At 43.1% G+C, this 13,501-nt stretch overlaps 1 protein-coding gene across 2 annotated transcripts in view; it reads right to left on the minus strand.

Annotated features, from left to right (window-relative positions):
- The window catches only part of TBC1D23 (TBC1 domain family member 23), a 116,031-nt gene that overhangs the window by 50,177 nt on the left and 52,353 nt on the right, over positions 1-13,501 (minus strand). For both annotated transcript variants that reach the window (XM_033940377.1, XM_033940376.1), the window contains exons 6-11: positions 8,583-8,707; positions 8,457-8,503; positions 6,232-6,335; positions 5,854-5,976; positions 4,004-4,096; positions 3,592-3,762 (exon numbers count right to left, since the gene is read on the minus strand). In XM_033940377.1, coding sequence (XP_033796268.1) covers positions 3,592-3,762; positions 4,004-4,096; positions 5,854-5,976; positions 6,232-6,335; positions 8,457-8,503; positions 8,583-8,707 — 663 coding nt within the window. The remainder of the gene's footprint in view (positions 1-3,591; positions 3,763-4,003; positions 4,097-5,853; positions 5,977-6,231; positions 6,336-8,456; positions 8,504-8,582; positions 8,708-13,501) is intronic.

Raw genomic sequence — 13,501 nt, forward strand, 5'->3', positions numbered from 1 at the left:
TGATTGTACCCTTTCTCTGATTGTATCCATTCGCTGATTGTCCAGCCCTTCTTTATTGTAAACCGCCTCGAACTTCTACGGCTTTGGCGGTATATAAGAAATAAATTATTATTATTCTTATGTTTGATGAGGCCAGACAAAATCAAGTGAAGGTCCCATGAAGGGAACGGCGGTTTGATTGGCAATCTAATGTGAAAAGCACCTTTCAAAAATCTCTCCACATCAGGGTGAGACATAAGCAAAAGACTTCGGTCCTTGGCTCTGAAACAAGAGAGCAGAATATGGCTCCACACTGGTCTAGTTGCACCAATGATGAAGTCTTCCAGGCCTTAGCAAAGGCAGACACAGTAGTCAACTTCTTAGATTTCAGACGAGTAGAAATGACTACATCAGAATATCCTTTGCGCTCCAAAGCTTCATGCTCAATAGCCATGCATGTCATAAGAGCAAAGTGATCGGGATTCTCCATGTAGAATGGACCCTGAGAAAGAAGATCTGGTAGAGCCCGCAGATGAAAGCTGATCTTCGAATCAGTTTGTGAGGCCAACCTGGAGCCACCAGAATGACCCTTCCCTGCTGAGTTGCAATCCAGTGTAGGACCCAACCTATCATGGCCCAGGGAGGAAAAACATACTGTGGTCACAGCTATATCAGAGCGTCTAGGTCTTTGCTTCTGGGCTCAGATCTTCAAATGAAGAATTGGATGGCTTTCAAAAGCTTTGCTGTTGCCATTAGGTCAAAGTGAGTAGAACGCCCCCAAACCTTTAGAGGTTCAGGGTCTGCTGACAGGCGACGGTCCACTACAAAATACATGAGATCACCAAAGCCCTTGCCAAATAACAATAGCCTAACAAGAGTAGCCTTAGAGGTGGAATCACCAGCTGACTGTCTAATCTAGAGCATTCTGCGAGCAGATATCGAATACACTGACATCTTACCCAGGACCAACAAGGTGAGAGCAACAATCTACTCCAGCCAAAAGAAGCTTAGAGGGCTTTACAGCCTTCTCTCCAGAGTACACAGCCTGGACAAATAAGCGCACGTGACAAAGGACACCTCCAAGGCAGCTTTGACTCCAAAACTGCTGCCTTAAAGAGTCTCCTGAGAGCCATATCCACAAAGCAGTTCTGAATGACCTTGAGCACCACACTTTCCTCATTGGGAAAGGAGTTGAGGTTAGTAACCTGCCAATCAAAGAGTTTTACTTTAGGCAGAACAGAAACACTCCTTCAGGCTTCTGTGAAGAAGGGAAAAACTACTGGTGGCAGTAGAGCTCTCAGTGAAGTACAGGAGGGTCAGAGAAAAAAAAAATCCAAAATGGATTCCTTCTGCAGATGGCTTGTGGACATTGGGAGATAACCCACTTATCTAGAATGTCTCACCTATTGCACTGGAAATACATTTGTTACTTTGAGTTTCTTGCTGCCATTCCTTTTGTTTTAAAGATGTAAGTGTCTTAAGAGAACTGAAAGTCCCTCCCTCTGGCAGCCCAGAAGCGTGACTGCTGAAATAGTTCCATAGTGTCATTCTAAAGCATATGAACACATCTAACTGACTTGTCCTCAAATTTCACCTTGAAACTCATGCATTAACCAAGTAGAATATATCGTCTACGAAGCTTTTCTATGAAGCACTGCTGCATGAACCAATCTTTAAAATTATTATATCATATCTAAAACTGGATATGCCCTTAACAGCTAGCATCATTATTCTCAATTCATAGGACAACGGTGCCTGTGTTATCTGTTTCTCTCTCAGCTTTACTGTAGTTAGGTGCTAGCTGGCTTACATTAACCAGGATCAGAATCCAAATGAAATGCTGCTGACAAATGAATGGTATTATCTCTACCCATTTTTTATTCAAAATGCTAAATCAAAAATAAAAAGCAGTCAAAAAAGGCAATAACAGTTATGCAGTCTTCTCTGAGGGTCCCTGGTTTTGTTATTCCATAGCTGCTCTCATTGCTGAAGAACCCCTAAACCCTATTCCTGCAGAATTCCAGAAAGTATGGGCCACTACTTAATGGGCACTCAGGGCCAAATTCTGCAAACTGCGCCTACATTTGGGCATAGTATGGATGTCCCCATTAGGTGCACTTTGCAGAATTGTGCTTAAGAACTCTGAGCGGTGCTCAACATCAGGTGGACGTCCACCTTTTTAGATGTGTTTTACAGAATTGTTTGGGATTTTTTAGGCAGGAGTTAGATGTCCAACCAATGTCCTTAATGTTATAATTCTGACATTATTAAAATGGAAATTTTTTTTTATTATAATTTGTAAAATGTTGGCACCATACCATTTATTTTTAATCTGTTTAATGTTTTCATTTATTTTCTGTCAGAGGTACTGAGTCGGATTCAAACTAGGAACATCAGTGTAGAAGGCTGTAGCTTTAACCAGTGTGCTACAGAGGAAGCTAACAAGCTGCAGAGCAATTGTAAAACTAGGTCTTATAGGTAATGTAAGGAAGTATACTTTTGAGCATGGTTTGGGCTTCAGATAGACGTGAGTTTGATACCCATTGAGCCACAGCAGCTTCTAGTCAGGTGTCTCTGACTGCCCTGCAATATCATTAGCTTAGTGATATGCTAAGGTACCATCACATGGCTAGGATATCCTAAGCTCTCATGGTATGCAACCCCTGACTAAAAGAAGCAGCTGTGGCTCAACGGGTAAAAGCCCTGTGCTCATCTTCCAGAGGTCGTGAATTTGAATCCCAAATAACAACCCCAACACATGTTCCTATTTTAATTGTGGCATTCTACCTTGCAGGTGCACCTTGATGATCTCACAATGAGTCACCATTGTGCAGCTGCACACCTCCATTTGCAATAAACTAGAAGCCATGCTAAGGTCTGTATCTGGTTTTTCTGTTTTTACCCTTTTGCAAATGAAGTTATCTGTTCAATAAATATATTTATTTTTATTTATTTATTTAGATTTTTCTCCCGTCCTCCCAATAGCTCAGAACGGTTTACAATTGAACATACACAGTGGGGAGTAACTAGACATATAAGTAGTACAACAGGATTAGTGATTGGATTTATAGTTTTTGGAGAGAATTAAATACAGGGAGAGTAAGCCAGAGGTGTATTTATGTCATGTGGTTGCATCTCTTTGAAGAATGAGCTCATTGGAGCACTGTTTAGTGAGAAAAAAAAGGTTGTTTTTTAGCAAGAAACCTAAAGCTGTGTTTTTCATGTGTGTAATTGGCAAATTACATTGCTATTTGGCCAGAAAACTAGTAGGTTTGGCATGCAATATGTTTGTATTGATGTGCCCTGTTTATGTGGTGGCTTATTAAATATATTTTGAGCTTAATAAAACAAAAATAAATCCCTAAACCCTATTTAGAAGATCGCATCAAGAAGTTAATAGAGCTTTATTTATTTTATCTGCTTAGCACTAGCAAAGTCAAAGGAGTAAAAGAGGTCTGAGGAAGGCTTTTACCTACAGTCAGGCTGATTCATGGAAGGAAGGGTTGAAGGTTGTCAAAAGGAGGGGGTAGAAACTAGAAAATCATTCTAATTCCTGCTGCAGAATCTATATGGGAACTGCCACAGGAAACTGGAGAACATGATCTTAGTTACCTGTAAAAAGTGTGCCAGGACCATGTTCATGTACATGTCTTCCTCCTCTCGACCACTCCCCATGAAGCACAGGTGTTCCCCACCTGCTATGGAACCAGATTCTATGGATTGCTTCTGTGCTTCCAACAGGGATTTTACAGAGAGAGCAAACTCCCCAGGATTCTGAAGCATCTATTATAAAAACGAGACAAAAAGCACTCACTGATAGGTAGGAGGGAGGGAGAGAACTAGAGAAACTTCTCTCGAAAGTATTGCATTAAGAAGCAAATTCAAAATAACTATTTCGTACCCAAAAGCTTATATGCCTCTAACAGCCAGCATCGTTATTTTTGATTGACAGGACAATGCAGACTGTATTGTCTATTTCTTGTTCAGTGATCCTGTCATTAGGCAATGGTTGACTTATACTAACCAGATCTGAATCCAAATGAAATGCTGTTGACAGGTGTCCAGAATTATACTGTTCAGCAGGGCGACAATCCACTACAAAAAAGCGCACTCCTTCCTGAAAAGAAACAGAATACTTGACATTTTACTTACCGTATATACTCAAATATAAGTCGATCCAAGTATAAGACGAGGTATCCTTTTCCCTCCAAAAAAAAGGAGGAAAAAAGGTTGACTAAAATATAAGACCTGTTGGGCGATGTTAATATTCATGTGCCCTGCCAGGCTCTGCACTCAGCTCCCCTCACTCCCTACCAGGCTCTGCACCCAGCCCCCCTCCCTGCCCTGTATCCTGTTCCCCCCCTCTCTCAATGTCCTGCAGCCTCCACCAGGCCTGCCTTATGACAACTCTGCCAATATTTTTTTTTTTTTTTACCTCCCCCCACGTACCTATTTGAATTCCCTGGCGTTACAGTGGTGTACCGAGCAGCAGCGAGCTTTCCACACTCCTGCCCCATGCTGAGCCCCTTGCTGAACAGCTGCTTAGAGTTCTTATAGCCCAGAGTACTGGGCATGAACGAGCTTTCATTCTCCTGTCCAGCGCAAAGCCACTCGCTGAATATCTGCCCTGAGGACTCATGAGAACTTGCGGAAGCCATTCAGCAAGTGGCTCAGCACTGGACAGGTGTGCGAAAGCTCGTTCATACTCAGTACACTGGGCCGTGAGAACTCTAGGCACTCATTCAGGGAGGGACTCAGCACGGGGCAGGAGTGCGGAAAGCTCGCTCCTGCCCGGTATACCGCTGGACCACCAGGGATTCAAAAAGGTATGCAGGGGGAGGCAGGAGGGAGGTAAAAAAAAAATTGGCAGAGTCAGCAGGGTCAGGAGACATCTCTCCTGTCTTGGTCCACCCCACCAGGCCTTACGGCATGCCCAATGGAGGCCTGCAAAAAGTCCAGGAGGGGGGGGCAGGTGAGCGATGACCCGCATATAAAACGAGACCCCAATTTTTGGGCCATTTTTTGGCCCAAAATCTCATCTTATATTCGAGTATATACGGTATATAACCTGTGAGTTTGCACCAGTGCAAGCCACTGTCAGATTTTTTTTTTTTACAGGAGGAAAAGTACTAAGAATTTAATTTCATATCCAAAGTATTTTCCTATATATGGGCTTTGATTAAAAACTGGAACAGATGGACTTTTGAAATGCAGGACTCAGCTGCTGCTTAAAAAAAAATGCCAGTACATATATGGAGATTTACTGTAATACCTTTGTACTATCAAAGAAGCAAGCAAGCAGGGAGCTGACATATGGCAGAAAGTGAATGCTACTGTTATACTATATCTGGCCGACACATGTTCAGCTATTTCCCATTTGACAGTATGGGCTAGATTCAGGAATGGCACTCAAAAATTGGTGCCAAAAAAATTAGCATGCAATGTTATTCTTTAATGAGCACCCATTATAGAAATGTATTGAGTGCTGATTTTGGCACCCAAATTTCGGCACACATCCTCAGTATTCTATAAGAGTGTATGCAAATTTTAGAATACCTCTGAGCCATCCTTGCACCTCCCATAGCCACACCCCTTTTGGGATGCATGCTATAGGATTTGGGCACAGATTGTTACAGAAAAAAAGAACATAACAAGATGTGTGCGTACATCTACATTGTTTCCAATTAGGACCCAATTATTGGCACTAAATAGCTCATTAGGCAAATTAGTTGGGCGCACATCTTGGACTTGTCTCTAATTTTGGGTGCCATATACAGAATCTGGAGGTAGCTGAGTAGTACAGTATTTAAACTACAAAAAAAAAAAAGACTATTAAGTGTTTCAGAGGTTCCCCACTTGTGTTGCTTTACTGACCCCTTGTTGCTGATTTGCTTGAAGAATCTCGGATACCGAAATTGGCAGACAAAGGGCTTGGCTCAGATCCGTGTCATCGTCTTTGAGTCCTAGCAAGCTACTGCCAAACAAACTCTGATTGCCCTGTTGGTAGAGTGGAAGAGCAGTCCGTCACTGACTCTCAGTTGTCAGGTCTTTTTTGTTAAGTAAAGAAAATCAAAGAGATGCATGCCACATCTCACAAGGATACTCTTTACTAAAGAGAAACAAGCACGTGTGAGAATATTCTAGTGGAGTTGAAGTAAGGTGAAAATACACCTGCCTCTATCGTTTGGCACAAACAATCACCAACATGAGAAGGCAGAAGTTCCTGGAGTGAAAAGCTCCTTCTTTCAATACCTTCCTGAAAGATGCTGGAGTTCTACTGCAATAATACTGAGTCAGAGAAAAAAGGTCTTCCATATCCTCAACTTGTAAACTGGATGGAGAACTTTCCAGGGACTCTGAAACCCAAAAAATATTCCTCATGAGATCCTAGGAAGTTAAAAGCAATATGTCAATATAGTAAATCGCAGCAAATAATGGTGAAGATAGCCCATCTAGGCAGACCTGTTGAGATTCATCCAATTTGGGGATACAATACAACCCAACACCAATTCCTTCCTCTCCATGTCTTATACCAGACTTCTCAACCCTTCATCCTGCTCTACCCAAAATCTGTTACACTGCTAACCTCATCTAATAGACCATTTCAGGCCTGATCACTTTCAATATTGCTTCATATGTTATATAGAAGGCTAATACTTAATTTAACATCCAGATCACCTTCTATAATAGCCAAGTTAGGTGTTATAAAGAAACACAGAGAAACTGAACTATTAGAATTTGCCTGAACTTAGCAGCTGATATTTTCTAATTATTTAAAACCAAATGGTTTATTGTTTATGATCATGTTAAGCTAAAATAAAATGCTTAAATAACATTTTTGAAATCCTAAAATTCTTTGCATTATGATTGCTGAGATACATCACTCACAATGCGCTAATTTGAATTCAGTTTATAAAGACTTGCATGTATTCTCTCAAATATTAGAGGGAACAGATTTCTTGGAAGACTTACCTGTTGCATGGCTGCCATCAATGGTTGTAACTGCAATTCCATGCAAGGTACCCTAATGTCTTCTTGGAAGTACACTGCAATCACACCTCTGCTGATATGAGCTGAACTGCCATTTGTGCAGCTTACCACAACACATCAGTAACATTTTATTACAACTGGGATCCTCTATATTTATCTCATGCTCTTTTTTCCTGTTTCCCACCTCCCTTCCTCCCCCCAAAGTTACTAGAATTTTTTCCCCATCTCCTTTGGGAGCCCATTCCAATCACTTACTACTCTTTCTGAAAAATACTTTTCAACATTGCTTCTATCTCTATGGAACTCTATAATGACCCTGATCATACAACTTCCTTTCCACTTAAATAGCTGTTGAATGGCTTCTTTTTATCTTTTATTTTCAATATTTATCATCACAATCAAAGATATCTTTCCACACATTCATGTGTAAGATCATATAAACATCTAATTATACATGACATTTTTAATGCTTTACGTATGTATACTAGAGAATGACACAGGGACAAAATTCTCTCCATCCTCACGGGAACTCATTTTTCTGTCCAGTCCCTGCAAGTTTTTATCCTGTTCCTGCCCCATTCCTGCAAGCTCCATCCTCATCTGCACAAGCCTCAAACATTTTAAAATCATAAGTGTTCGAGGCTTGTGTGGTTAAAGCAGAGATTACAGAAATGGGACAGGGACAGCAACAGGGACAAATTTGTCCCCATATCATTCTCTAATATATACCCTAGAGGAGAGGCTAAACAAGAGAGATATAATACAGATAATTAAATACCTGATAGATGTAAGTAATACACGAGTGTAGACCTATCACATGTATTTCATTTACCTACTGATATTATATTACATAGTTTAATGTTAAATCTGTGTTATACTGTAGATCTGATACAAAAGTCTAACAGGGAGAAGATCCATGAGAAAATAACCAATTGAACAAAAGACTTGCAATAAGAGCCAGAAGAATAAGTCAGTTTAGTATGTGAAGCTACAGAAAAAAAAAAAAAGTGTATACATATAGTAAACTCCAATACAGCACAGTGTTTCGGTGAAAGAAATACCTCCTTCAGGGATCAAAACACACTGGACCTGACCTCCAAAGATTGAGCCGCATGCATTAAGATAAACTGCTGCTGCTCAATTTAAAGACAAATGACACTTCCTTGACAGAAGCAGTTTATCTTATTGCTTGCAATGCTTGTAGCTCAATATTTGGAGATCAGCTAGGTTTCCTGTTTGTGGTATTGACATTTTGTGTGGTCCAATTCAGTGTGTTTTGATCCTGAGGCAGGCGTTTCTTTCACCGCAACATGGTGCTGTGTCAGGTCCGGGTTTACTGCATTTATGCATATTTTTTCTGTAGGTTCACATAATAAACTGATTTATTGCTCATACTCCTGGCTTTTATTGGAAGTCCATTGCTCAACCCCATTTTCTTCATTGGTTATATTGTAGATCTGCCAGTTTATCTACACCATGTTACCTACTTATAATTTCTTCTTTGCTGTCCAATTCTTGTGTCAAAATAATATCTCTGGAAAAGAAGATCAAGACAATGAGTAGAACTAAAACCATAACTCATAAAGGTAAAAAACAATTTGAGAAGAACTCACTTGGCATTAACGAGGATGATCAGCATTAGGAAATAAATAAAGAAGGGGTCCGCTTGCTGTAAGTAATTGTCCCACATCACAAGGGTGACATCAACAGAGCAGTAATATGCAAAGAGGCTTGCGAGCTAAGGAAGAGTCAGAAAAATCAGAACTTTAGGAATCTTTTATAATCAGAATAGCATGGAGACAGTTTACAAAATGTTCCATACAAAACTAACGAAACCTACTTTCCAGGGTTACATCAGTGTTTCTCAACTCAGTCCTGGAGTACCCCTTTGGCATGAAAGAAATTTGCATATAATGGAGGCAATATATGCAAATCAAGTTTATGCGTATTCATTGTGGATATCCTGAAAACCTGACTGGAAAGGAGTACTCCAGGACCGAGCTGAGAAACACTGCAATGCATGATATCCCCCGACACACAAACACACACACAAATTATCCTGTCAAATTCCTCTTGGAACATTCTTGACATGTCAAAAGAATTTGATGTGATCAGGACACCATACATAAGAATTATTTTGGGGAGAGGGGTAAGATACAAGGATTAGCTAACCCCTTGATTAAAGGGGAAGCGGCCACAAATGGGCCAAGGGCCGACCCAGAGCAAAACAGGGGGGGGGAAGAGGAGGGGGGCTAGGAAGAGAAAGGGGGTAGGAGAAGGATAGGACGAGAGGGATAGGCCAATCAGGGAGAAGGCAGAGAGATCAGGTCCCAGAGGAAGAGGAAGGACAGGAGCCAGGAAGAGCAGCGCAGGGAAGAAGGCAAGGCAGCAAGGCGCTACAGCCAGGCAGGAGAAGTTTGCTCTTACCACCAGGAGAAGATTGCTCTTACCAGCGAGGGGGCACCATTTTTCCTTCCCAGGCAGGCAGGAGACAATTGCTTTTTAGGCGGCCGGAGCAGCTCACACGCGATCGCGGGGCGGCAGTGAAGGCAGGAAATTTGGCGAACACGAGGAGCAATAGCACCGGCATTGCAGGGTAGCAAAGGACGCACCGCCCGATGTTGCTTGAGGGAAAGTGAGAGTGCGGGGCGGCGAAGCAGCTACGGGGATCACCAGTAGTACGGGGTGGTGGTGCGGTCCAGCATGTAGCATGGAGCCATGTTGTGCTGCGGTCACGTGGAGCATTGAGCCGGAGCACTGAGCCATGATAATATGTCGTGGGGCAGGGGGAGGCATTTTATGAGGCGGCCATGTGGAGCTCCCATGCCGCGCAACGTCTCATGGGGCAGGGGGGAGACATGTTGCAGGGTAGTCCACGTGGAGCTCCCGTATCGTATAGCGGCAGGGGGGGTAGCCGATCGGCGCGCTCCGGCACTTCACACAGAGGCATGTTGTGGGGAGCACCTGCATTGCGGGGAAGATCGAGCGGCGCTGAATTCTTTTTGAGAGGGAATGAGGGATGGTGTTTTTGGCTGGCGCCTCGCAGTTTAAGGGGTGGCCGCACAAGCGCGACCCCGGGCTCTGTGTGGCCACATGGAGCACCCACATTGCGGGGTGGACATGAAGACTCATGGCGCGCCTCTCTTAACGTGGCCACAACATGGAGGCCATTTTGAATAGGATAGACCAGGCAGTTATACAGGAAGGGGTGGATCAGGATCATTGAAGATGGGGGAATACAAGTACATGAATCAGCATGTTAGCTTCTGGCAGGGAGGATGTTTCATTAGATAGGATAAAAATAAAACATGACATGAGAAAAAAAGAGTCAGATATCATCGTGTAATAATAAACTTTTAATGATTATGACTGGAGTTACCATCCAACATATTACTAATAACTGGAAAGATCATAGTAAACTTAATTTTAATTTTTGGTGGAATTCAGTATGTCACATATATAGAATGGAAAGATCAATAGCGGTACAGAATGGAAATTATAAAAAATTAAAATATGGGAGCCATTTAACATTTTTTTGTCATGATTACATGCCATTTTTCTATTAATTATACACCATTTAGTATTGGGTGGTAGGAGGGTTTCAAATATATGATCTTATAATGAATAATGGGATTTGAGGGATGGTGGGGAGAGGTTACATTTCTACTTATAGATTATAATGATAAGATGTTCAAGTGCTCAGATTAATTGTGTTTATTATGAATTTTTGTACACTTGATGAAAGTTTAAAAATGAATAAAGAATTAAAAAAAAATAAAAATAATAAAACATGACCCAATTAAATATGTAAATATACATACATACATACATATGAAACCCAGTAAGTAAGACAGTAGAGTCTACGGGGTCCGCAATACAAGGAGTGGATAGTACTGCGGACAGGAGGGCAACAGCTAACATGTTTTGTTTTTCTTAGTATTTCACCCACAGAAATGCCATCTCAGCGTGCAAAAACAACTAAGAAGCAGAAGCAGACTAGTAAGGCGCAACCAGGGAGAAAAGTCACCCAAAGCAGACCCAGGAAGGGGAAGCAAACACCCACACAGCAGCAGGACATGGAAGAACTGATGGCGGAGCTGCGAAAACAAGTAGAACAACATGGGACTGAGGCAGTGAAGCAACGGTTATGTGCACAAGGAAGCGAGTCACAGTCTACAAGTAGTTGCATCAGGCCATCGACATCTGCGGCCACAACGAATGCAGCAGGTAAGACCAACTTGGCGACACTGGAGAGTAGTATGGGGTGCTCACAGCGAGGACATAGTACAATCAGGCAAGGCCAACCCTTGCACAGTGGAGGGGGCCCAAATCACGGATCACAACGATGACCTAGCGCAGGCTATTCGCAGCACGATCATCGCGTTTGAGCAGAATAGAAATATAGGGGAAAGGGATGTCAGTGTTAATAAAGAAAAAGAGGGGGGTGGAACAGGAGTTACATGTGGGGTGTTCACACTAGCAGCCAGCGTCCCTAGAGTAGTAAAAGAGAAGATCTGGAAGGAGTATATAGATATCTTTAGCCTGCTTCTGAGGGAGCAGGATGAAGAGCCATGCATAGAAGGGGATAGGATTTTCATACATCTAGAACAGAGGTAGGGAACTCCGGTCCTCGAGAGCCATATTCCAGTCGGTTTTTCAGGATTTCCCCAATGAATATGCATTGAAAGCAGTGCATGCAAATAGATCTCATGCATATTCCTAATAGTATGGAACACTTTCTTGGAGAAATTTAACGGCCTGGCCTTGTCAAGAGCCTATGGAGACAGCCAACACGTTTCAGCTTTACACCAATGCTGCAGGTAGCTCGGGCATGGGCATTTACTTTCAGGGGGCCTGGTGCACGGGTGTATGGCTGGATTTATGGGCTAGGGAAGGCCTACTTAGGAACATTACCTTCTTGGAGTTATTCCCCATTATGGTAGCCTTACACATTTGGGGGCAAAAGCTGGGGGGCAAGGCCATCCTGTTTGGGTCCGATAATACAACTGTAGTGGAGGCGATAAATAGACTTTCAGTTAGCTCCATACCTGTGATAGCATTACTTAGGGAGATAGTCGTGCTCTGTCTCAGGCATAACATAGCAATCAGGGCACAACACATTGAAGGGGCAAAAAATGTGATAGCGGATTCTCTTTCCCGTTCTAAGATATCCGTGTTCCGGGTGCTGACCCCCACAGCGGAAGCGCATCCAACACCAATCCCAGCAGTGGTATGGCGCTTTGGCCCTCCGAAGTATGGGAGCTGATGTTACATTCCCTTGCAGAGCCCACCAGGAGGAGATACATGACACTTTTCATGTATCTCCGGTCAGCGGGTGACAGTACGCAGTTTTTCGCAGTATCGTCTGTAGTTAGATTCATCACAGTTTGTTGGAGAACGGGAGTAAAGAGAAGTAGAGTGGCGGCCTCCTTGTCGAGTATTAGTTTCTTCACGGGGGTGCTAGGCATCGACAACCGCACAAAGCATTTTGTAGTTAAGACGTATGATGTTGATGTAAAATGTTGTAAATATTTCACCACAACACTACCTTGTGAAAATGAATTGTGAACTGAATAAATACACGTCAATGTGCTCTTGAGAGCTCAACTGGCAGCACCTCATCTTGTTATGGCATACTTCGGCAGCCTGACCCACAACAACTACGAGTCCCTGCTATTTAGATGTGCCTTTCCTATGGCCTTTCATGACGCCCTACGGGTGGGCGAATTGGTTCCGAGTTCCAGACAACCTGGTGCCCAGGGAGGTTTAAGGGTGCAAAACATGGTATTTCGAGGGGCATCCTTGGAAATCATAATACAGCGATCCAAGACGGACCAGTCGGCCAAGGGTGCAGCCATCACCGTGAGCAGTTGCGGGGATACACGGGCATGCGCGGTAGCCAATTTCACAACTTACATGACGTGCAGGCCGGCAAGCTCTGGCTATCTGCTGATTCACAAGGATGGCTCCCCACTTACCCGTTTTCAATTTGCCAAGGTGCTACAACTATGTTTGCAAAAAAGAGGGCTGCAGAATTTCCATTTCCGAACCCATTCCTTCCGGATTGGAGCAGCCACTACCACGGCTGCGGGGGGCCTGCCCGAGCAGCAGATTAGGGCCTTAGGTAGATGGAAGTCTGATGCTTATAAGTCTTACATTCGTTTGGGCCCCTAACTGCTAGACTAATTGCATTCCAGGTGCGTTAGTGAATCAGAAGCACATCTGGATATGCGGCCATTCGTTTGTACATTGGGCACAGCGGAGAGCACAGGCGAGACCTGTGGGTGAAAATCTGGGATTGCCAAGATCAGAGGTAGTTGTGACAATAGTTGGAAAATAGGAGGATGTTGTGGGATCAGTTAATGCCTTCCCTTCTGTGGGTGGCGCGGACCTACACAGGGCCATGGGCCCTTATCGTGCACCTGGGAGGCAACGACCTAACATTTACAAACAGGGTGCTACTATCAAAAAAAAAAAAAAAATGCAGCGGGACTGCATGGCCTTGGCAGGTATGTGGAGCAATACCATCTTG

This window comes from Geotrypetes seraphini, chromosome 4 (genome assembly GCF_902459505.1).
Source record: "Geotrypetes seraphini chromosome 4, aGeoSer1.1, whole genome shotgun sequence".
In the NCBI taxonomy this organism is placed as follows: Eukaryota; Metazoa; Chordata; class Amphibia; order Gymnophiona; family Dermophiidae; genus Geotrypetes; species Geotrypetes seraphini.